Raw genomic sequence first — 21,162 nt, 5'->3', positions numbered from 1 at the left:
TTCGTCCCCGTCTCTGGTTTCCAAGGTGATAACATGATTGAGCCTACCACCAACATGACCTGGTACCAAGGCTGGCAAAAGGAGACTAAGGCTGGTGTCGTCAAGGGTAAGACTCTTTTGGAAGCCATTGACGCCATCGAGCCCCCTGCACGTCCCGTCGAGAAGCCCCTCCGTCTTCCTCTTCAAGATGTCTACAAGATCGGTGGTATTGGCACAGTCCCCGTCGGTCGTGTCGAAACCGGTACTATCAAGCCCGGTATGATTGTCACCTTCGCTCCTTCTGGTGTCACCACTGAGGTTAAGTCCGTCGAAATGCACCACGAATCTCTTGAAGCTGGTCTCCCCGGTGACAACGTTGGTTTCAACGTCAAGAACGTTTCCGTCAAGGACATCCGTCGTGGTAACGTTGCTGGTGACTCTAAGAATGACCCCCCTATGGGCTGTGCTAACTTCACCGCTCAAGTCATCATTCTTAACCACCCCGGTCAAATTTCTGCTGGTTACTCTCCTGTTTTGGACTGCCACACTTCTCACATTGCTTGCCGCTTCAATGAGCTCATTGAGAAGATTGACCGTCGTACCGGTAAGAAGCTTGAAGAATCTCCCAAGTTCGTCAAGTCCGGTGATGCTTGCATCGCTCAAATGGTTCCTACTAAGCCTATGTGCGTTGAAGCTTTCACTGACTACGCTCCTCTTGGCCGTTTCGCCGTCCGTGACATGCGTCAAACCGTCGCTGTCGGTGTCATCAAGGCCGTCGAAAAGACTGCCCCTGGTCAAGCTAAGGTTACCAAGGCTGCCCAAAAGGCTGGTGGTAAGAAGTAAATTGTAACTTGATTGTTAGATTTACTTTCCTAAACTTGGCATCTGAAAGCATGATATTTAAAAAGGTACTGGGTAGAAGGTGTTTTCTAGGGATTACGTACTCAAACCTTTAAGATTTAGAATATAATTTCACTTGAATATCTATGATTCAGGTTAATTGTACTGGTAATTGAATTCGGTTTTAATCAGCTCAAGAGATTAGTAATTTGTGTAGAAGAATGTAGTCTTTGGGTAGTGGGAATAGTGAACGTTGACCTCATTTGTTGCTGGATTAGTTAAGCTTGAGGATTTGAATGAGTAAGTAGGATGTGAAGCTTTTGTTTGGATCAGTCGTATAAGTGTTGACGGGATGGGAAGTTTTGTTCCGGAGGAATGAGAAAGTTTTCAGAGAGAACTTCCAAGTGTCAGAGGATGAAAACGAAGGTGGAGTGGAGTTTACGAGCAAGTCCGGTATCAAGTTGGTAAGCGACATTGGTGTACAGAGAAGAGAAAAGAGATTTCGGTGAATAAATAAGTAAATAAACTAGATGGTAGTTATACGATAAGAAAAACAAATTTTTATAGGTATGGAGGGTGTGATTATTGCGAGTAGACATATCTATGTTTCTACTAAGGGTCGTGTTCTTCCCAGTAGAGAATAAGAGTAACCACGACTCATGTCGAAGGTCTTTGTAGAAAAGTACTGAAATATAGGATTTTCAGTGTCAAGTTGAAAGGAAAATCTATAAAAGTAGGTTGATTGTGAAATTAAAACGATTTTAGCTTTTTGCGTCGCGTGGAAGAAACTTGGGAAAATACGATTCTTGGAATAGAACGATAATTTTATAAAAATGAGTGGATTACCAGAGTCTAGATTAGGAACAAAGGCTCAGTATGTTTGAAAAGTTCTTTAACTGAAAACTTCCTCTTGCTAACAATGTTGGTTTAGTTGGGACTCTATGTATGAGTTAGAAGTATCGAATTTCAAAGAGTTTCAAGATGAAGGAGAAATATGGTTTGGCGAAGAGTCTGAAGAACGAATAGTTCAATGGATAGAAGATTATGTTTCGAACGAACAAAGGACTTCAGCAGGTGGTGCTTTTCGGGTTTTAGATTTGGGAACAGGAAATGGTCATTTGATTCTTCGTATCGCTGAAGAGGCTGACAGTCTACTTCCTCAGCCTTGCGTTCTGCTTGGCGTCGACTATAGTGAGAAGGGGGTAGAACTTGCGAAAAAATTAGCAGAAGCACACGGTTTTCAAGAACGGGTTGGATTTGAGCAGTATGACATTATCAAAGATTTGCGATTCTGTGATGGAACATGGGATCTTATTTTAGATAAAGGAACCTTTGACGCCATTTCTCTTAGTACAGAGACCTTGAATGGAAGTCCTCTCAACCAGGTGTATGTGGATCGTATACATGAGATGCTGTCACCCAAAGGGTTGTTTTTAATTACCAGCTGTAATTGGACGCTAGAGGAATTGTCGGAACGTTTCGTAAAAAAGGGATTCCGCATTCATTCTACCGTACCAGTCCCTGTTTTTGAATTCCAAGGAAGGAAAGGTAGCTCGACTACTGTTGTCGCTTTTGAGATTGCAAATTAAAAGGATGATAGCAGTGTTTGATTTATTATACAAATAGTACTTTATTTATGGCTCTTTGTTTTGTCTCTATCTTAGTGTTTACTAAAATAGTACGCTGGCGTTCGTTATAATAGTCTATTAGGGTAGGGTCCATCCAGCCGTCACAAACCGACACCAAAATTCTTGGAAATGGTAAGCATCAACAGAGACCGCCAATATGTCTGAATTTCAAAAAGTTGTCGTTATAGACGCCAAGGGGTAAGAAAGAACATAAAAAAAAAGGCATTTATTAACCTCATTTAGACATCTTCTTGGTCGTTTGGCCTCCGTTGTCGCTAAGCAGCTTTTGGGCGGACAAAAGGTTGTAGTTGTTCGTTGCGAGGAATTGAACATTTCTGGTAGCTTCTTCCGTAACAAGCTCAAGTACCTCGCCTACTTGCGCAAGTCTTGCCGTTACAACCCTACTCGTGGTGCTTTCCACTTCCGTGCTCCCTCTCGCATCTTCCAAAAGGCTGTTCGTGGTATGCTTCCCCACAAGAGCCCCCGTGGTCAAGCTGCCTTGGAACACTTGCAAGCTGTTGAGGGTGTTCCTCCTCCCTTCGATAAGCAAAAGCGTGTTGTCGTCCCTGCTGCCCTTCGTGTCTTACGCCTTAAGCCTGGCCGTAAGTACTGCACTGTTGGTCGTCTCTCCTCTGAGGTTGGTTGGAAGTACTCTGACGTTGTCTCCAAGTTGGAAGAACGCAGAAAGGTGAAAAGCGCTGCTTTCTATCAAGCCAAGCTCGCCAAGCAAAAGAAGGTTACTGCTGCCAAGTCTGCTTCCACCATTAATCAAAAGCTTTCCGAATACGGCTATTAAAGTGGTTTTTTGAAGTTTAGATATGAAAAGTCCTTTCCTTACTAATTATTTCCTTTTTGTCTACTTTTTTATGTTGTCAATCGTAAGGTCGTAGTGAAATGAATATTTGCAGACATTCTAAGATGAAATGGAATCAAATTTTTTTATTATATACATTTTTTAACCAACTGTCCCAGTGGGTTTTCCATTTACCTAGTGTATTGAAACAACCATTACCCGAACTTCGAATGCAGATATCCAAACTTTCCATGAATCAACCAAAATCAAAGACAAAAATAAAACTATAATGGAAGGAAGCGTTATTAAGAAGAGAAATCGACGACAATGACCTAATCAAAGACGCCGCCTTCGTCTCCTTCATAATCCTCAAAGTCATCTCCTTCACCGTTATCAAAGTAATTTTCACCATAGTCGTTTTCATCATCATCGCCAAAGTCTTCATCTTCATCTTCTACCTCTTCAGGCACTTCTTCGTTGGTAGCATCGGCGGCTTCAGGAGCGTCGTCCTTCAAATCTTCGGTATTAATGGTGAAATCGATGAACGTCTTCATATCCAACTTCCGTCTAGCTCTCTTCTTAATTCCACTTTCGGCTCCTAACGTCTTGCGGAGTTCTTCAGGAAAATACTTTGGGTCCAGATCTAAATCGCTGAGTCGCAGGTTTTCGTTCTTTCGTTTAGGTTTATTCCGATCACTGTATCGTACAAGTCCATCATCGTTCACTGGGGTTGTATTTGCTTTCTCACGTCTAATATAAAATGCACTTTCTTGGACAAACGAGTTTCGAATTTCGTTAAGAAACCGAATCTCTAGTAACTCTTGAGGACGAATTGATCGTTGAATAGGGAGATCTCGATCAGGATACAGCTTTGTAGGACCTGTGCGAGCATTAAACTCCAGCACTTCCTGCCAAGTCATACCTCCCAGGTTCACATTTCCACGAGCACCGCGACGCATGTTCTTGGAAACGATATGCTATACAGTAAAAAAGCCTATCCAACTGGCTAAAACCAGGTTTCCCTTTGAAATAAAACTAGCAAAAAGTCTTTTATAGACTTTTTCTCTTAATTGTGCTCGTCACCCACGAAACAAACTCTCTCACCAGCTCTTGTTTCCACTAGAAAATCGCAACAAACTATCAACGGTAAGCGTTCCAACTTTTTCTTTCAAACTTGGTACGCGCAATCCACGTATGGTGCTGGATTTCAGTAGACAGCTAACATAGAAAAGGAGAAACAAAGTATTTGGATGGGATCTCAACTCCTATTTTGACCTTCAAGGAGTTTCTAATGGAATTTGTTTTCCGTCTTTATTTTTAAAGGATAAAATTTTGGTTTTATAGCTATAAGATTTTTGTGACCCTCAACGAACGGTGTTTTGCACTTGGAGACAATGGTGGTGGTACGAAAAGCATAACCTCAGAAGCATTCCTCTTTAGGCTGAAAAACCGTTAAAAACAAATATTCCGTGAACAAATCCTTGATTTTATATCAAAAGCAGCTTTTTTTAAGTGTGTTTTACTTATTTTGGAAAAGTTTTGCGTTTGGTTAAATTAGGCACACATGGTGCTATGAAAATTCGTTGAAATTCTTTTAAAAGGTACTTGATTGTTTGTCATTTCTTAGGTTTTTTCCCCTCACTCAGCTCGTTGTCAATTAGTAGCAGCATGTCTGGCTCTCTTACACAATTGCTCTTATGCATGATTGGTATTTATGGATCCTTCCTTTCATGGGCTGTCATGCAAGAGAAGATTATCACTCGAACCTATGATGGAGAACGATTTCGCTGTCCAGTTTTGCTTACACTGGCTCAGTCTTTGACAACGGTTTTGTGCGGGTTTGTCTGGAATTGGTTGCATGGTGTACGAACAAAAGGCTTGACTGAACCCAAGTTCCTTGGCTATTTTTCTAGCATTGCTCTTTCGTCGAGTTTGAGCTCCTATTTTGGGTATGCCAGTATGTTTCATTTATCATACCCAACGGTCATCCTTGGAAAGTCGTGCAAACTCTTGCCCGTTATAGCTCTCCACGTGTTGTTATACAAACGAAGATTTCCCCCTCATAAGTACCTAATCGTCTCTTTGATTACCTCCGGTGTCACTGTATTTAGCTACTTTCAAAGCGCTGGTTCGAAAAGTAAGCATGCAGAAAATGACAGTCTATTCGGCTTGCTTCTCTTGTTCTTCAATTTATTCATGGACGGGATTACAAACACCACTCAAGACAAAGTTTTCGGTAAATACAAGGTTTCGAGCACCACTATGATGATCGCTGTCAATCTGGGCATTACTTGCCTAAATGCATTATACTTTATATCGCCTTTTTCAAATCAGCAAGAAGCTTTGGCATTTTTACAAGCTCATCCTTCCCTGATACGTGACATTGTATTGTTTGCTTGTACTGGATCTGTTGGTCAATTGTTTATATTTTACACCCTAGAGAAATTTGGTAGTATCACATTGGTGACAATTACGTTGACACGGAAGATCTTTACAATGCTTCTTAGTATTGCTTATTTCCACCATTCCGTTTCTTTGCTTCAATGGGCTGGCATTGCACTTGTTTTCTTAGGAATCTCTACAGAAGCCTTTTTGAAGATCACAGCTAAAAACAACTCTAAAGAGAGAAAAGCAAAATAGTCATCTTCATTTCTATATTTATTTATAACATCCTTCGTTTAACTATAAATAATACTTGGATTCATTTCGTCTAGATCAGAACATTAATTACTGTGAAGCTCCAGTCCGTAAAATTAAAAGTACATGCAAGTACCGATAGACTTTACTAGCAAATTCGGCAGCATCCTCGTCCAATGCCATTTCCAATTCTTCTGCAAGAGACCTTGCATCTTTTTGTTGTCGTATGTGTTCTACTGTAAAGGTAATTAAAGAGTCTTCTTGAATTCCGATATACTCAATAATTTTTTTGGTAACAAACTTTTGCATCTCATCCATAAGGAGATCCTATAATAGCCGTTAATAACCAACTTCCCTTTTCGTTTCCATTTACTACATACCTCTGTTACTTTACTCCAATCAACTGGATAAGACCAAAGAGCTTCCCTTTCTGCAGGAATCTTTTCAATCAATGTACGAAGTCTATGTGCTCTTTCAGCTTCATTTTCTTCCAGCATAGGCCGTTCAGCACCATGCTGCTCAACTTGCTCATCGATATCCTCTTCTTCCAATAACATCCTTTCAGGAAGACCAATTTCACGTTTAGTTGGTTGATCTGTGACTTTTTTAGGTTGTAATCTCATCTTGAATCCACCATGCTCTGGCATTTCACTGGTAACAGCAGTAGCACCATACGCTGGTTGTTCCCTTTCATCGACTGGTTCATGACGAGCATGAGCTTCTTCCTCTTGTCGATCAGCTGCATCAGCATCTTCTTCTCGAGCTTTGGCAACAGCTCTATGACGAATCCATGCTGCACGGTCTACGAAGTATTCATCATGAGAAACCTTTGCCTCTTCCTCATCGTCGAAAGACGCAAGTTTTTCAGACATATAAGATTTTAAGGAGGTAAAGGCGACTCGGTTTTCGCGTTCCCTTGCGGCTTCCCGTTCCAATGCTGCGGCTCTAGCTTTCTCACGGTTTAACCAACGTCGTTCTCTAGAATAGTAAGCATCTATTTCTAAATCTTCCTTTTTGCTCCTTTCCTTGGCATAAACTTGTTCATCGGATACTGTGTCAGGAATGCTGGCTTCATATTTTAAATGGGATTCAACGACCGATCGAGGAAGGCGAGAAACACGATGCTTATATAATAACTCTTGAAGCTCCTCATTCTTTTTACGGAATTCTCTTCTTTCCTGTTGCTTAAATTCGCGATAGAGCCTTGCGTACTCATCTCTTGCTCGCTGTTTCTCGCGCTTTCGTAAAGCCGAGCGGTCGCGGAAGGAGCGAATTTCCTCTTCTATGACAGGAAGGAGATCAGGATTAATTCCTTCTAAATCGGCAGAGTTGATGGGAATTTCAAGCTTTCGGCTTTCCTCAAGAGATTGTTCGGATTTTTCTCGGGCCTGCCGAGCAGCATTCTCAATCCGGGTTCGTACTTCTTTATTACCAATATCTTGACTGATTCTTTCGAGATTAGCATGGATTTGTTGAAGGGCTAAAGTTTCTTTTTGCTTGTTCTTATAGCGATTTTGCTTCCATTCCTGATACAATTGCTCATTCTCCTTTTCCGTGAAAATGGTAAATTTCGTAGAGGGCTTTCCTTCTTCCAGAGAAGGAAGAGCAAAGTCTTGCAAAGCTTCCAAAGCTCTGCTAAATTGCTCATTCGATTCAAATTCGGCAAATCCATAAGAGGTTTGCTCTCCTTCAGCATTCGTGACACGACGCCAGCAAGCCAGCTTGCCGGACAATCGTAAAATTTTATCAATCCAAAAATCATTTATTTCGCTTGGAATGTCCCCCAAAACCAGCGTTCTTCGAAGCTGCTGAGTGTTTGGGGGGACGAAAGGACGTGATTCCTTTTCAGTACTGACTCTCTCATTTACGGAGGTAGATGGATTTCTTTTCTCTTCATGCCCAGTAACCCTTTGATTCTTTTGCATTCCCTGTTGATCTTCTCTTAAAGCATGAGTACCACTTTTTCCTTGAGCTTTTCTTGGTAAATGACCAAATTTCAGTACTGGTTGAGAAAAGTCGAAAGGAGTAGCAGCATCTGGTGTAGCTGCTGCAAAAATAGAATTCGCAGATCCATATAATTTACTATATGTCCCTTGAAACCCGGCTGGCAAGGGTGCGAAGGCAGGTTGGACAGGAATCGCGTATGGAATGCCATTACTCATAGCAGGGACCTGTTGCCCTGGAGGTAACCCAACAGAAGCTAAAATATGTTAATATTCATAAAAAAAAAAAATCCAAAGTAATTCTTACGTTGATTCTGCCTCTGCATGATATTGGAGAAGAGTTAGGTTCTTACGCGTTTGTCAACAATAAGAAGAGCTCACTAAGTGTCGTTGGTTGCTCCTTAATCAAACTTCACACATTTTATACAATATCCTCAATATATTTAACGTATTACACATTTTTGCTTAATTCGATATACTGCATCATAGCACGTCTGCATTTTGAACACAAAGGACTCCTCTTGCCGTTTGCACTCACCAAGAGTTCTACTATAAAATATGAAATGGTCGGGCTATTTAATGGATTCTGTGAGCGGTCGGACGCGTTTTTCGTATAATGAAAGGGAATTTAAGAGACAACAAGGTATGTGGTTTGTTTTTGCTGGAATTGTTCTGTTTATGAGAAATCTGCTGTTATGATTGGGTAGGGAAGAACGGCACTGACAATTTGTGTAGAAGACGCTGAAAGAATGCAAGTGAGTCTGAATCGAATGGTTCCTGCTGCAGAAACGAAAGATTTAGGCGCGTGTGTCACGGTAGGGAATAGTCTTACCAAGGCCTTTCGTCAGGTGGATCGTATTTGTATGAGAAACAATGTTCCTCGACAATTTAAAAACCAACGATTTTACGAAAAACCCAGTGAAAAACGTTCTCGTCTCCGCTCGGAAGCTCACCGAGCAAAGTTTCGTGCCGGTATTATACGACTTGTAAATTTGGCAAAAAATATGAGACGCTGGGGATATTAAGAATAAGCATTTCCAAAGAGGCCCGCATGATAGCTGATCTGATAATTCAGTGATCTGGTCTTGTCTTGCTTACACGCATACCCCCTTTTTTTTGGGAAACAGAAAAAGCTAAACTTTTTTTTAATTGGGATGCTAATTTTCATTACCCTTTTGATGCCTCCCCTCTTACATACATATACATATCTTATTCCGATTTAGAGTTTCAAAGGAAACTGTCCGTGAGTGTATTTGGGTGAGTCTAATTCTTGTTGAAAAAAAAACGATTCGAAGGAGAAACCCTTCCTTACGAAGACGAAGGAAAAAGAAGTGTGAAAGCTGCTTTTTACACAAGAGTTCCCAAGTCCCTTTAACAGCTTCAAAGCCTCTTTTTGTAATATTTGTTAATTTCCAATTCATTTCATGAATTTAATGTACGTGTTTAACTCAGATATTCCTTAAAATAATAAGACAACACAGCCGACTTCACTAAACCGGTAAAGACGATTTCGTTTTGTTTACCTACTCTAATTTTGTAAGCGATGTATGTATTTAATCGAGGTTACTATCTTTGTTGCTTCTTTGTTCTGTTACCCACAAGGCATTTCGGCACCAAAACAAACTTCTCTTGAACACAACACTGTAGCCGCTGCTGAGCGGTAATTATCGTAATTCATAGAATTGAAGAGTAAAATCTGGTGGAATTGTTCACGCTAGACCTCTTAACATGTTTGGCCGACTTTTAATCCTTGGGATTCTGTTCCATCTTGTTTACGTGAAGTCCATATTTGATATCTACTTTGTGACACCCTTGGCTCATGGAATGGGCCAGTATGCAGCTGGGCAGCCACCCGCAAATCGTCTTTTTCTGATTGTCGGTACGTAAGGACGTTACAGAATGGTTATGTGTAGTGAAATTGGTGTGGTAATTTTACCTCATTCCGTGCTGAAGCAGCGTATCTTTTTCTTTAAATTTCTATTTTATTTTTTTACTTACATTTTATGTTGTTTAGGTGATGGATTGCGCCCAGATAAACTCTTCCAACCCCATTCTGAAAGTATCGTCGGAAAGGGCCAGACGTACGCTGCACCGTTCTTACGATCCATTGTTTTGAATAATGGCACGTTTGGAATTTCTCACACACGCGTTCCGACTGAATCTCGTCCTGGCCATGTTGCATTGATTGCTGGATTTTATGAGGATGTCTCAGCTGTCACTAAGGGCTGGAAGACGAATCCTGTAAACTTTGACTCTGTATTTAATCAAAGTCGTCATACATTTTCGTTTGGTTCCGAGGACATTCTTCCTATGTTTTCGGAAGGAGCTTCGGATCCTGCTCGTGTAGACACGTTTATGTATGGTCCTGAACTTGAGGACTTTTCCAGTAGCGGGATTGTGACAGATGAATGGGTATTTGATAAAGTCGATCAGCTTTTCGAGGATTCATATAAAGATCGTAAACTATGGGATCTACTTCATCAGGATAAATTAGTTTTCTTTTTGCATCTTTTGGGAATCGATACCATTGGACATAATAAACATCCCGATTCAATTGATTACATGCAAAACATCCAGTATATTGATCAAGGAATAAAGGATCTCGTAGAAAAAGTCAATCGTTATTACGAGGATGACAATGCATCTGCTTGGGTATTTACAGCCGATCATGGGATGAGCGATTATGGAAGTCATGGAGACGGTGCTCCAGAAAATACTCGGACGCCAATTATTGCTTGGGGTGCTGGTCTTTCTGGTCCCACTTATGAGAAAGGCGTAGGTCACGATGAATATTCTGCTCCTTGGGATTTGTCAAGTGTGAAGCGTGTTGATATTAGACAAGCTGACGTTGCAGCCCTCATGTCATACTTAGTTGGCGCTAATTTTCCCGTCAACTCTGTGGGTCAGATTCCCTTAGATTTTTTAAATTGTACTACGAAGAGAAAGGCTGAAATTTCATTAATGAATGCTCTAGCAATCGGTGAACAGTACAATCGTAAGGCTTTCCTGAAGGCTAAAAGCAGTTTCCATTTTCGACCCTACCCTCCTCTGAAAGATTATGCAAATTCGAAACAACATATTCTAGATCTAGTGGAAAATCATATACAAAGAAACAACTTCAAGGAAGGGATCCTTGCAAGCCTAGAGTTTTCAGAAACCGCTTTACAGGGTCTCAGATATCTTCAGCGGTATGATTGGTTTCTTTTGCGATCGATAGTACTCATCGGCTACCTTTCTTGGATCAGCTATGTGATATCCTTTGTTTTTAGTAACAACACGCATCCTGATATGAAACAGAAAAATCCTATATCCATTTTCCAGAGGGTTATCTTCAACTTCCCGTTTTTAATTTTATCTTCATTCTTTTACCATCAATCAAGCCCGTTATTTTATTACGCATATGCGTTGTTCCCGACCATCTTCGTGCAACTTATATATTCCGACTTTCCTAATGTCAAGATGGGTTACAGAAAATTCATAGAGGACGAAAGGATAAGCAGTGGATTTTCTGTGTATAACTTAATATCCATTGCCTTGTATATCTTCGGACTACTCCAATTCGTGGTATACAGTTATTTCCATCGTGAAGGATTCTCAGTATTCTTAATTATCTTTGCCGCTTGGCCTTGGTTCCTTCATACTGACTTTTGTTTACTTCATAAATCTTTAGCCAGCACGTGGTCATTTCTAAACATTTCATTATGTTTTTTTACTTTATTACCCGCAACTAAAAAAGAGTCCTTGCCGTTGATTTTCTTGGGAGGTTTAGTAATGATTACTGTAGGAGGTTCATATACTGTCTATCGGAAAAGACAAATTTATCATTTGAATTCGACAGTGAAGAATTCTCACCTCTCGTTTCAAATACTAATTTTAATTATGTCATTTATCGTGACATTAAAATTGACAGATTCTTTACAAAGAAATGTGTCCGTATCGCCATGGCTACGGATGTTTGCTTTTTTCTTATTGATTGCTTCTTATGTTGTACCCTTGTCAAAAGTAAAGGCGTGCAATCATTACTATTTAGATCGATTAGCAGTCTTGTTTTTAATGTTTGCTCCGACAATGTGTATGTTGTCAATATCATTTGAAGCCTTGTTTTACGTAGCTTTTTTCTTAACTATTGGGTTATGGATACAGGTGGAAGCGAAACTTCAAGAACATATGAAGCTGACTATGGACAACAATGGTAAAAAGGTTAAAAGCAAGCTTGGCTTAACAATCTCTCACTTCAGGGTTTCCCTATTTTTTTACATTTTTATAAATATTGCCTTTTTTGGAACTGGCAACATAGCATCTCTATCTTCCTTTGCGCTTGACTCGGTCAAGCGATTGATTCCTGTCTTTAACCCAGTAAGTGCGAGTGTAGAAACTTATATTGTGTAAACTATACTAACTTTTTTTTTTCTTAGGTGATGCAAGGTGCTCTATTAATTTATATAATTATTATCCCCTTCGTCGCGCTTTCTGCTGCCTTCGGAATAATGAACAAGAGATTAGGAGGCATTCAACGGATTACTTTTTTCATGGCGATTGCTATGGCAGACTTTGTTACAATTAACTTTTTTTATCTTGTGAAAGATGAAGGATCATGGCAAGACGTATGTGTATACCTCATGTTGAGACAATTAACTAATTTCTTTTAGATTGGAATAAGTATTAGTCACTTCTGCATTAGTAATTTGTTAATTCTGTTTATAAGTATTTTAGAGCATGCAGGTGCTATACTTTCAGCACGAGTCTCATATCATTGTTACGGAAAAATCAAAGCTAACTGATGAAGGAATGCGGTTATTTATTTTTATTATTCACGAACGTAATATAATCATATTTTTATCGGATAAGAAAAGAATGAATAATAGTAATAGGTTGATTATGAGTGTACGGACGAATTATGAATTAACAAAGAACGAATGTGTGGAAATCGAAACGATAAGTAAGAAGAGAAAGAACATTTAAAGCTGCTTAAGCAAAGAAAAAAAAGAATTTTATGTGAGTTACTCAATCATGTTTGGGATTTCTCCATAGCGAGACTTCCATGCAAGAAATCCGCCATGGAGAATATAGATAGAAGGCAACCTTAGGAAAAACTGTTCTTTTTCATCTACAGGTAAATTCTTAGCAGAGCAAAGATTCTGAGCTCTATAACGCAAAGTTTCATAAAGAATTCTAGCAGCTTTGGGTCCACGGATTTGGGAGTAAGTGCAATGTAAAACGATATCCTTTTGCTGTAAAAGTTGCTCGACATACTCGTCCACTAAAGTGAGAAATTGCTTTGATGGAATATTAATGGATCCAGGAATATGTCCACCTTCATAATCATCATCACGAACATCAATTACGGAAATTTTCTCCCGGTCTCCTGCTAACAGATCTTTTAAACTTTCAGGAGAAATGTAATTTAAAGAACTCATCTTTCTAATGAAATTAACGCAAAGTAAAAAAATTGAGACGTAGTGGGAGAGGAGAAGTTGATTTCTGGGAAAGATGAAAACAGGTAACGATGTTTCCTCTATCGAATATTATATATGATTAATATGATGAGTTATGTAAGTAGAAAAAGAAAGACACTTCCTAGAGATGCAATGTGCTTTTATTTGTTTTCACGTTGTATGGGTTTTTAACATAAAAGAAAACTGTGTTTCAATCGCTATTATATCCTTTTTGTCAGTCTTGTGTGGTAAAAGAGGGTCCCATAAATAAAAGCGAATAAATAATCCAATAGGGTTAATCCAAATGAAAAAGAATATTGAGAAGAAAACAAAATTCAATAAGAATCAATAAATAAGGAACTGGTAATGAGTGAACGGTACTGAGAAAGAGTGCTTCCAATGGGGAGGATGATTTTGTAAATTTCGTATAGATTCATACTCATTATTTAGTCCGGGATTGTAAAAAGAGTCTCTTTTCTAAATCGGCTTCTGATAATTTTGATTCTGAAGTAATTGTTCGACTTAGGGTCCTTCTTAACCTGCCTTTAGCAAGTGGGTTGCTTAAAGTGCGTCGAATGAATTTCCATAACTCTGCATAAATAAAGAAAAGGATTACTGCAACAGCAACAACACCCCATTCCCATCCAATAGGTCTATGTTTGAATACATCGCTGTTAATGACAGGAATATAGATTGTTGGAAAAACTGATGCAAAGGCTAAGACAATAGAGCTTGCGAGAAATCTGTTTTCGGTCAGCTTTTTAAAAAAATAGCGAAAGTTCCATTCACTCCAAGGGATCCCATCTAAATTAAAAAGTGAATTGTCAAAGTTTTTTACTTCAAAACCCATAATCAAAACGGAAAATGTTACTACAGAGAAAACAGCAGAACGGGCACGAAATACTTCTCTGCAGCCATCATGGTAATAGGAATTGCAATCATAGCCCAAACTTCCGGTTCCAAAAGCATAAACAATAACAACCCAGGTCATCAATGACACGACACCAAGAAAAAACCCATAAGATATCATATCGCAAATCAGACCTTTCGTAAAAACTCCTACTTTGTTATCATGAGGAAGACGTTCCATTACATCTGGTTGAGCTTTCTCCATACCAAGGCCCATAGAAGGAAAGGAAGACGTAATCATATTGCACCACAGAATTTCTACAGGAGACATTGGGAAAACCGACAAATGGTGGATATCACGAAATGCAAGACCAACGACCAAAAGGATCGCTTCGCCGACGTTTGAAATTAAAAGGTGCAAAACAAACTTCATAATATTGTCAAAGATTCTACGACCCTCTTCAATAGCATTCACAATTGACGAAAAATTATCATCAGTCAAGACAATATCACTAACGTCTTTAGCAACATCGCTTCCATTCAATCCCATCGCAATACCCACGTCGGCTTGCTTTAAAGAAGGGGAATCATTGACACCATCACCAGTCATAGCAACGAAAGCTCCTCTACGATGCAAAGAATGAATCATTTTCACTTTAGTTTGCGGTGCACATCTCGCAATGACCAAGCAAAGACCTTTCATATGGTCTACTTCTTGGTCGGATAGAGCATCAAATTGCGGACCTGTCATGACCATCCATGACATGTTCGGGTCTCGATCTGAAATGAATGGTGGAATAATACCCACTTCTTTGGCAATGGCCTTTGCCGTTTCAGGATGATCACCTGTAAGCATGTGTACGCGAATACCGGCACGATGACAGAGCTTAACGGCGCCTTTAGATTCAATGCGAGGAGGATCATAGATTCCAACAAGTGCTATGAAATCCAAGTTGGACTCAACATCTTCTCTAGGAACCTTTTCCCAATCACCCAAATTTTCGATTGATTTTTTCGCCAAAGCCAAAACTCGAAGCCCTTGGGACGCAAGCGTTTCCATTTGTGCCAATGCAAGGTTTCGCTTTTCATTATCCAAGGGTAGACCCCCAATGGTTTCACAACGATCCAAAACACGCTCGACGGCACCTTTGGCATACACCTCAGGCTTGCCTTCCTTCTCTTGATAGACAACGGCCATACGTTTAAGCTCAGAATCAAAAGGATATTCACGTAAGGGCCTGTGCTCTTTTAAAAGCTCTTCTTTTCCACAATTGAAGCGAGAAGAAAAAACGTGAAGAGCAATTTCAGTGGGTTCACCCTTTGCGACCCAATCTCCTTCTTGGTTCTTTTGAACAGAAGATAGATTGCAAAGAGAGGAAATTTTGAGAGCTGGAATTAACTCTTCAAAAGCATGTAAGGGTTGCATCTCTTGAGGCTTCTGATTCTCGACGTTCGTACTTGCCTCCATCGGCTGATGAATGATAGAAACGGTACCTATTGTTGGATCAAAGGGACTGGAAGTTTCAATTACAAGAAATCCAAAGGATGGGATCCATACACGACGAGTAATCATTTTTCCTTGAGTGATGGTACCGGTTTTGTCAGAGCAAATGTCGGTGACTCCACCTAAAGCTTCAAGGGCTTCTAGTTTACGAACAATTACGCGACGATTAGACATATTTCTTTGGCCCTTAGCCATTGTGATCGAAAGAACGGCTATCAAGGATTCTGGAATGATGCAAATACCTAGTGAAATAGCATAAATAGAGACTTCATTAGAAACATGAAAAGTATGAGCTGCCATTACTACAATGGCAAGAACAATGGCGATAATAAACAACACATAGGCAAGGACAGTAAGCTTTTGCTGAAGAGGAGTACCAACATTGAGACCGAGAATGCGTTTAAGATAATAAAGAAAAACCTGGAAACGATAATTTCGGAGATTTTTTCTGTAATTTTCTTCATCTGGGTCAGGCTTTTGAGAAAGAATTGGATTTGATTGACGCAGACTAGCTGCAATTCCACCAATTTCAGTACTCATACCGGTAGCATAACAAATGCCAGTTGCGCGACCTTTGGTGACAACAGATGAGGAGTAAGCAAGATTGATGCGGTCTCCAATGGGAACGTCCCCGTTCATGTCAAAAACGACTTGAGCGTTTTTGATGACAGGAAGGGATTCACCGGTAAGAAGCGCTTCATCCGTTTCAAAGTTGATGGTTTCAACAAGACGGAGATCAGCAGGAACGACGTCTCCAGTCTTAAGGGTAGCGATATCACCGGGTACCAGCAAACGAGATTCAATGGTTTCGCTTTTGCCATCACGTACGACATGTGCCATAGGGGAGGCGAGAGAACGAAGTGAGTCCATAGTTTTTTCCGCATTGTATTCCTGAAAAAAGCCTATGACAATGTTGAGGACGATGATGGCGGATATGACACCACCCTCAATCCAATCAGTTGTACCAAAGGAAAGGGCTGCAGCAAGGATAAGGACTACACACATTGCATTTGATACTTGCCGAAGAAATATTTTCCATGCGGAGACTCCTGCATCGCTTTCGAGACGGTTTTCGCCGTATTCAGATATGCGCTCATGGGCGCTTTGAACAGAAAGACCAGATTGAATATTTGTTTCTAATTGTACCTCAGCATCCTGAATACTGGAAAAGTGGATGGGGTTTTTAAGCGTCGGCATTTGCAGAAAATGTAAATATAGAGAAAATCAACAGTAGCCTAGAATTCGAAGCACACGATGAGAAAGTATTGTGGTCAGTTTTTCAAGAGAAATTAAAATTCGTAAGTGAAAATACTATGAAGAAAACAGCTTGTTCAATGAAAGAAATATCAACAAGCAGAAAAGAATACTTTGAAATTAACTTTAGCTCAAAATTGGGTTACGTTTGGCGAGGCACGTGCAAATTCTGAGAAGAAGTGTGAAATCTTAAAAGACAAAGCAACGGTGTTTTTTTTTATTGAAAATTAGGTATTTTGCCCAAAAAAAAAAGAGGGAACAATTGCGTTCCAGGTAAGAAAAGTATAAAGCATGACAAGGAAAGAATACAACTGTTAGCTATTCTTGACGCATACAACCATTCGGCTATTATGTGCTGTCAAAAGTGTGGGAAATGAGGTATCAAGTTTCGTTAGCGAACGAAGGTTATACAATAATGATGTCAGCTAACGAAGCTGCGAATTGGCTATAAGGTCACGGCTAGAGGAAGGAGGCAAACATAAACAAAGATGTCAAGAGCATAGGAGATGGAAGAAGAAAAGAGTAATCGTAAAAAATTAAGTTAACGATGAAATAAATAGAAAGCCTGAAAGTTGGAGTATGGATGAGCAAGATTATTAACTCAACAATCGAAGTCGTTGGAGAACTTGTTTTTGCCAGACATTTTTCGGATTTATTATTCTTTGTAATGCAATTGAAGCTTTACTAAGTTTACTCTGTTTCGATGTGCCAATTTCTTTAAAGAAAATTTCTCTCACCTTATTATTAATAACTAAGCGGCGGAGTGTCGATTCTTTGTTGTTATATTTTTGATAACATTAAATTATTCTAAGCTTTATGTTTTAAGTGATGATTTTATAAACAGACTTTGTATGATCTCACTTGAAAATCGCAAAAGGTAAATAAACAGTAGCGACAAAGAAGATCGATAGAATGGAAGTCTCCAAGGTGTAGTAATTTCTATAAATAAACAGAAACATACTATTTGTAAGTATGGATGGAAGTTGAGACAAGTATAAGTTTTTATGGGAAATTTTGTCTGAAGAAATTGTCCTCTCAAGGGAAGGGCTTAATTGGGATTGATTGACTCTGATTGATTTCTTTGTATGGACGCTACTTGCTTTCTCCAACTTGTCGTTGATGTCAGCATGCATGCTCATAAAAATGACGGATTACCGAATGACTGAATATTGATTTGCTCCTTGTTTACAAGCTCCTGAAATATTACCTGGTTGCATAAAAGGTGACGCCGTATTTTACTCTTTTTTTTCGTTTATCCAGCAAAAGGATGTTTCTTTTATATTGATCCGTTACTTTTTTATTTTTTTTGATCCTACATATAGTATGGATTAACTTTCACGCCATTCATTTAGCAAAACCATTTTTTATTACGAAACTAAAAAGTAAACAAAATGATCGCATGTCTAAACATGATTCATGAACCCTTCACAATTGGTATTTCCTAGTTACCAAACATATGCGAACCATAAGAAAACTTGGTCTTCCTCCTGAAATGAAATGAACCTCTCATTGATCTTGCAAAAATTTAAAAAGAGAAAAATATCTCTTGGAAACATTGACTTCTTGATCCTATTGTCATAACATCCTATTCGGTGTTTACCATTATACAAACAAGTTTCATATGGACCCAATTAAAAGATAAATCCAGTCAATTCCTTAATAAACAGAAAAAAGAAATCATATACAGTGAATTCCTTTTTTTTTTCACGCATACAAGGAATATCCTCTACAAGGAAAACAATTTTCTACATTCTTACGATTTGTATTTTTTCCGCATAAAAGTTTTATTCTTCATTTCCGTAGGATTTATTTAATTATTCTTTTCTTTTCTTTTCTTTTATTTTAATAAATTTTAATTTTTGTTGTTGTTTCGTCTTCGTTTACTTTCATCATATCCTTGACCATCCTATTCCACTCTTGACAATATTTTTGTTTACGATTTCATTGTCTTTGTTTTCTACATTAGCGACCTGTTTCCTAAGTCTTCAGTATCGTTTTTACTTTATTGTGAACCCAGAAAAAGTTTTTTTTGTCTTTCCATTTGACGTTTCCCCAATGACCGACTCCTCTTCTCCCAAACAAGGCTACTCGTACTTTTGTCCGTGCGGACAACTTTTCCTTACTCTTGCGATTCCTCTTACAACGCTTCCTCAACGTCAACTTGACCAAAGGTTTGTTGTTGACGAATCTCTTCATCACATTGCCCATTTTGTTACAGGGAACAGATATTATATTACAAGGTAATCATAATACGATATTTGATATACTGTCTTAGATTACAGTCTTTACGAATTGGTTCATCAACGGCTAACTTGAACAGGAATGATGGTGGATACGAACAAAGAATTGCTTTATTATGTCGTCGCTGTTCTTTAGAATGCGCCTACGCTTTAGAGACCGCTGCTGGATACCTTTACATGAACCCTACCCTATTCGAAGAAAAGACAGTCACAGTTTCGGTTTGAAAGTGAAAGCTGTTGGTGTTGTAACGCTACCACTTCCATCTCAAATAATTCTCTAAAATGGTAAGAAGCTGCATTCGATAGGAACGAGATAACGAAAAATAATGCAAAGAAACAGTATCCAAGGGACGTGTGAAGTTCGACCAATTTGCCGGCCAACTTTACTTCAATTACTCTTTGACATTCTCGTTCTTTTGATTGCTTTTGATGATTATGCTGGAAAATCCTGTTACTAACAAATGCTTAGGGTCGCGTGCGTACCAAAACCACCAAGAGAGCCTCCCGTGTGTGCATTGAGAAGTACTACCCTCGTCTCACTCTTGACTTCCAAACCAACAAGAGAATTGTTGATGAGGTCGCCATCATTGCCTCCAAGCGTCTTCGTAACAAGATTGCTGGTTACACCACTCATTTGATGAGACGTATCCAACGTGGTCCCGTCCGTGGTATCTCCTTCAAGCTCCAAGAAGAAGAGCGTGAACGCAAGGACCAATACGTTCCTGACGTCTCTGAGCTTGACATTGATCGTGTCAACGTTGACCAAGACACCAAGGACATGCTTAAGGTTCTTGGTTACGAACAAATTCCCGTACGCGTCCTTGCTCCTGCTCCTCAAGAGCGTTTCAACCGTCGCAGATAGGTAATGAAATTTCGGTCGTAATGGGTCCTAAAATGTCAGTTTCAATGTATAATTTTACCCTTATGAATGTGATGAGATGTATTGTAGTTTATTTGGGCAATTTGTAAGTATGTAGACCGAAAGTTCAGAAAATTATGTGTATATTCTTATGTTTATTTCTTTCTATGAAAGTTGTAGCTCATAATATGCTTAAAGTTTTACTGTTCAAGCAAGTCCCGTTTAGCTCAATCGGCTTAGAGCGTCCGGCTTTTAACCGGAAGGTTGCGAGTTCGAGTCTCGCAGTGGGAGTTCTTTTTTGGGTTATTTTTTTACTTTCAACCTTGTAGTAAGGAAAAGAGATATTTGTACTGCATTGAAATGAATTTTAAAGAAATCAACTACAGTGCTCTATGACAGTCTACGTTTAAGGATAAAAGAAAGAATGATAGTGCGACAAGATCTGACAGTTTCTCATTCATAAATCAGATACTCAGGTTCTACGGTTGAAGTCAAAATCACCGTATGGTCGTTCCAGCATTATCTTTTCCTACTACATTATTTCCATATCTCATAACCTGGATAAGTGTTTTACAATTGCAATTACGACTAAGAGAAGTAAGTATGTCAACATAAAAAGAGTATGTTGAAAGGAATAGATATTGCTACGGACTTGGGTTGGAGAAAGACTATGGAACTAGAAAAGACCCTAGGAATAAAATAAAGTACAAAAGAGGTGAAGAACTTAGTTCTCGACAGCAGCAGCACCACGCAAGAGACCAGTTCTGCGGGCAGCAATAAGACCAGCCTTTTGACCAGGAACGGATCCACGGGGAACAGTGGTAGAGTGACCAACGTGTTGATGGTTACCACCACCATGAGGGTGATCGACGGGGTTCATAGCAACACCACGAGTCTTGGGCCAGCAGTTGCGCTTGACCTTGTACTTGTGATAAGCACGACCGGCCTTAAGCAAGGGCTTGTCGACACGACCACCACCGGCAATGATACCGACGACACCACGAGCGGCAGAAGGGACAACCTTCTTAGAACCAGAGGGCAACTTGACACGGGTCTTGCCAGTGTCAACGTCGTGGCCAACAATGATGACATAGTTACCAGAGGAACGACCCAAAGCACCACGGTCACCAGACTTTTCTTCGACGTTGGAGGCAATGGTACCTTCAGGCATCTCACCGACGGGCAAAACGTTACCAACGGT

The 21,162-nt window shown here is 39.6% G+C and overlaps 13 protein-coding genes and 1 non-coding gene across 16 annotated transcripts in view; 9 read left to right on the top strand and 5 right to left on the bottom strand.

Annotated features, from left to right (window-relative positions):
* Window positions 1-57: 57 nt before the first annotated feature.
* Window positions 58-1,076, top strand: SPOG_01318 (elongation factor-1 alpha). The gene has a single exon (XM_013169591.1). It carries the CDS (start codon window positions 259-261, stop codon window positions 820-822), a length of 564 nt encoding a protein of 187 aa, XP_013025045.1. The 5' UTR covers window positions 58-258; the 3' UTR covers window positions 823-1,076.
* A 387-nt stretch (window positions 1,077-1,463) lies between these two features.
* SPOG_01317 (methyltransferase) lies at window positions 1,464-2,593 on the top strand. Its single transcript, XM_013169590.1, has 2 exons — window positions 1,464-1,693; window positions 1,751-2,593. The coding sequence occupies exons 1-2, from the start codon at window positions 1,653-1,655 to the stop codon at window positions 2,406-2,408; spliced, it is 699 nt and encodes a 232-aa protein (XP_013025044.1). The 5' UTR covers window positions 1,464-1,652; the 3' UTR covers window positions 2,409-2,593.
* On the top strand, window positions 2,520-3,413 carry SPOG_01316 (60S ribosomal protein L13/L16). Its single transcript, XM_013169589.1, has 2 exons — window positions 2,520-2,645; window positions 2,691-3,413. The coding sequence occupies exons 1-2, from the start codon at window positions 2,605-2,607 to the stop codon at window positions 3,241-3,243; spliced, it is 594 nt and encodes a 197-aa protein (XP_013025043.1). The 5' UTR covers window positions 2,520-2,604; the 3' UTR covers window positions 3,244-3,413.
* Window positions 3,331-4,636, bottom strand: SPOG_01315 (DNA-directed RNA polymerase III complex subunit Rpc31). The gene has a single exon (XM_013169588.1). The coding sequence runs from the start codon at window positions 4,197-4,199 to the stop codon at window positions 3,573-3,575; it is 627 nt and encodes a 208-aa protein (XP_013025042.1). The 5' UTR covers window positions 4,200-4,636; the 3' UTR covers window positions 3,331-3,572.
* On the top strand, window positions 4,609-6,010 carry SPOG_01314 (uridine diphosphate-N-acetylglucosamine transporter Hut1). Its single transcript, XM_013169587.1, has one exon. The coding sequence runs from the start codon at window positions 4,909-4,911 to the stop codon at window positions 5,878-5,880; it is 972 nt and encodes a 323-aa protein (XP_013025041.1). The 5' UTR covers window positions 4,609-4,908; the 3' UTR covers window positions 5,881-6,010.
* Window positions 5,878-8,211, bottom strand: SPOG_01313 (U1 snRNP-associated protein Usp107). Its single transcript, XM_013169586.1, has 3 exons — window positions 8,128-8,211; window positions 6,258-8,077; window positions 5,878-6,204 (listed from the first exon to the last, which is right to left on the bottom strand). The coding sequence occupies exons 1-3, from the start codon at window positions 8,144-8,146 to the stop codon at window positions 5,968-5,970; spliced, it is 2,076 nt and encodes a 691-aa protein (XP_013025040.1). The 5' UTR covers window positions 8,147-8,211; the 3' UTR covers window positions 5,878-5,967.
* Window positions 8,212-8,333: 122 nt separating this feature from the next.
* SPOG_01312 (ribosomal protein subunit Mrp21) lies at window positions 8,334-9,360 on the top strand. Its single transcript, XM_013169585.1, has 2 exons — window positions 8,334-8,463; window positions 8,556-9,360. Exons 1-2 carry the CDS (start codon window positions 8,379-8,381, stop codon window positions 8,843-8,845), a joined length of 375 nt encoding a protein of 124 aa, XP_013025039.1. The 5' UTR covers window positions 8,334-8,378; the 3' UTR covers window positions 8,846-9,360.
* SPOG_01311 (pig-N) lies at window positions 9,326-13,321 on the top strand. Its single transcript, XM_013169584.1, has 4 exons — window positions 9,326-9,699; window positions 9,835-12,176; window positions 12,236-12,424; window positions 12,470-13,321. The coding sequence occupies exons 1-4, from the start codon at window positions 9,549-9,551 to the stop codon at window positions 12,599-12,601; spliced, it is 2,814 nt and encodes a 937-aa protein (XP_013025038.1). The 5' UTR covers window positions 9,326-9,548; the 3' UTR covers window positions 12,602-13,321.
* Window positions 12,508-13,304, bottom strand: SPOG_01310 (Cdc25 family phosphatase Ibp1). Its single transcript, XM_013169583.1, has one exon. It carries the CDS (start codon window positions 13,235-13,237, stop codon window positions 12,821-12,823), a length of 417 nt encoding a protein of 138 aa, XP_013025037.1. The 5' UTR covers window positions 13,238-13,304; the 3' UTR covers window positions 12,508-12,820.
* Window positions 13,322-13,697: 376 nt separating the features above from the next.
* Window positions 13,698-16,805, bottom strand: SPOG_01309 (P-type ATPase; the record flags this gene model as incomplete). The annotated part of the gene is made up of 1 exon (XM_013169582.1): window positions 13,698-16,805. One exon carries the CDS (start codon window positions 16,803-16,805, stop codon window positions 13,698-13,700), a length of 3,108 nt encoding a protein of 1,035 aa, XP_013025036.1.
* Window positions 16,806-18,917: 2,112 nt separating this feature from the next.
* Window positions 18,918-19,204, top strand: SPOG_01308 (uncharacterized protein; the record flags this gene model as incomplete). Its single annotated transcript, XM_013169581.1, has 1 exon — window positions 18,918-19,204. One exon carries the CDS (start codon window positions 18,918-18,920, stop codon window positions 19,104-19,106), a length of 189 nt encoding a protein of 62 aa, XP_013025035.1. The 3' UTR covers window positions 19,107-19,204.
* Window positions 19,205-19,327: 123 nt separating this feature from the next.
* Window positions 19,328-20,050, top strand: SPOG_01307 (40S ribosomal protein S17). The gene is made up of 2 exons (XM_013169580.1): window positions 19,328-19,387; window positions 19,572-20,050. Exons 1-2 carry the CDS (start codon window positions 19,385-19,387, stop codon window positions 19,962-19,964), a joined length of 396 nt encoding a protein of 131 aa, XP_013025034.1. The 5' UTR covers window positions 19,328-19,384; the 3' UTR covers window positions 19,965-20,050.
* A 127-nt stretch (window positions 20,051-20,177) lies between these two features.
* SPOG_16340 lies at window positions 20,178-20,252 on the top strand. The gene has a single exon. It is a non-coding gene; the product is annotated as a tRNA-Lys (tRNA).
* Window positions 20,253-20,559: 307 nt separating this feature from the next.
* SPOG_01306 (60S ribosomal protein K5) overlaps window positions 20,560-21,162 on the bottom strand; it is a gene marked incomplete at its 3' end in the record, with an annotated part of 1,910 nt that continues 1,307 nt past the window's right edge. Inside the window, exon 2 of one of the 3 annotated variants that reach the window (XM_013169578.1) lies at window positions 20,560-20,880. In XM_013169578.1, the coding sequence (XP_013025032.1) occupies window positions 20,686-20,880 (195 nt within the window). Of the gene's footprint in view, window positions 21,123-21,162 lie in introns of all 3 variants that reach the window. The other 2 variants (XM_013169577.1, XM_013169579.1) reach the window with 2 other exon arrangements.

Source organism: Schizosaccharomyces cryophilus (assembly GCF_000004155.1).
Source record: "Schizosaccharomyces cryophilus OY26 unplaced genomic scaffold supercont4.6, whole genome shotgun sequence".
Taxonomy (NCBI): Eukaryota; Fungi; Ascomycota; class Schizosaccharomycetes; order Schizosaccharomycetales; family Schizosaccharomycetaceae; genus Schizosaccharomyces; species Schizosaccharomyces cryophilus.
Note: the sequence above shows the minus strand (reverse complement) of the source record. Positions and strands in the feature narration are given on the sequence as shown.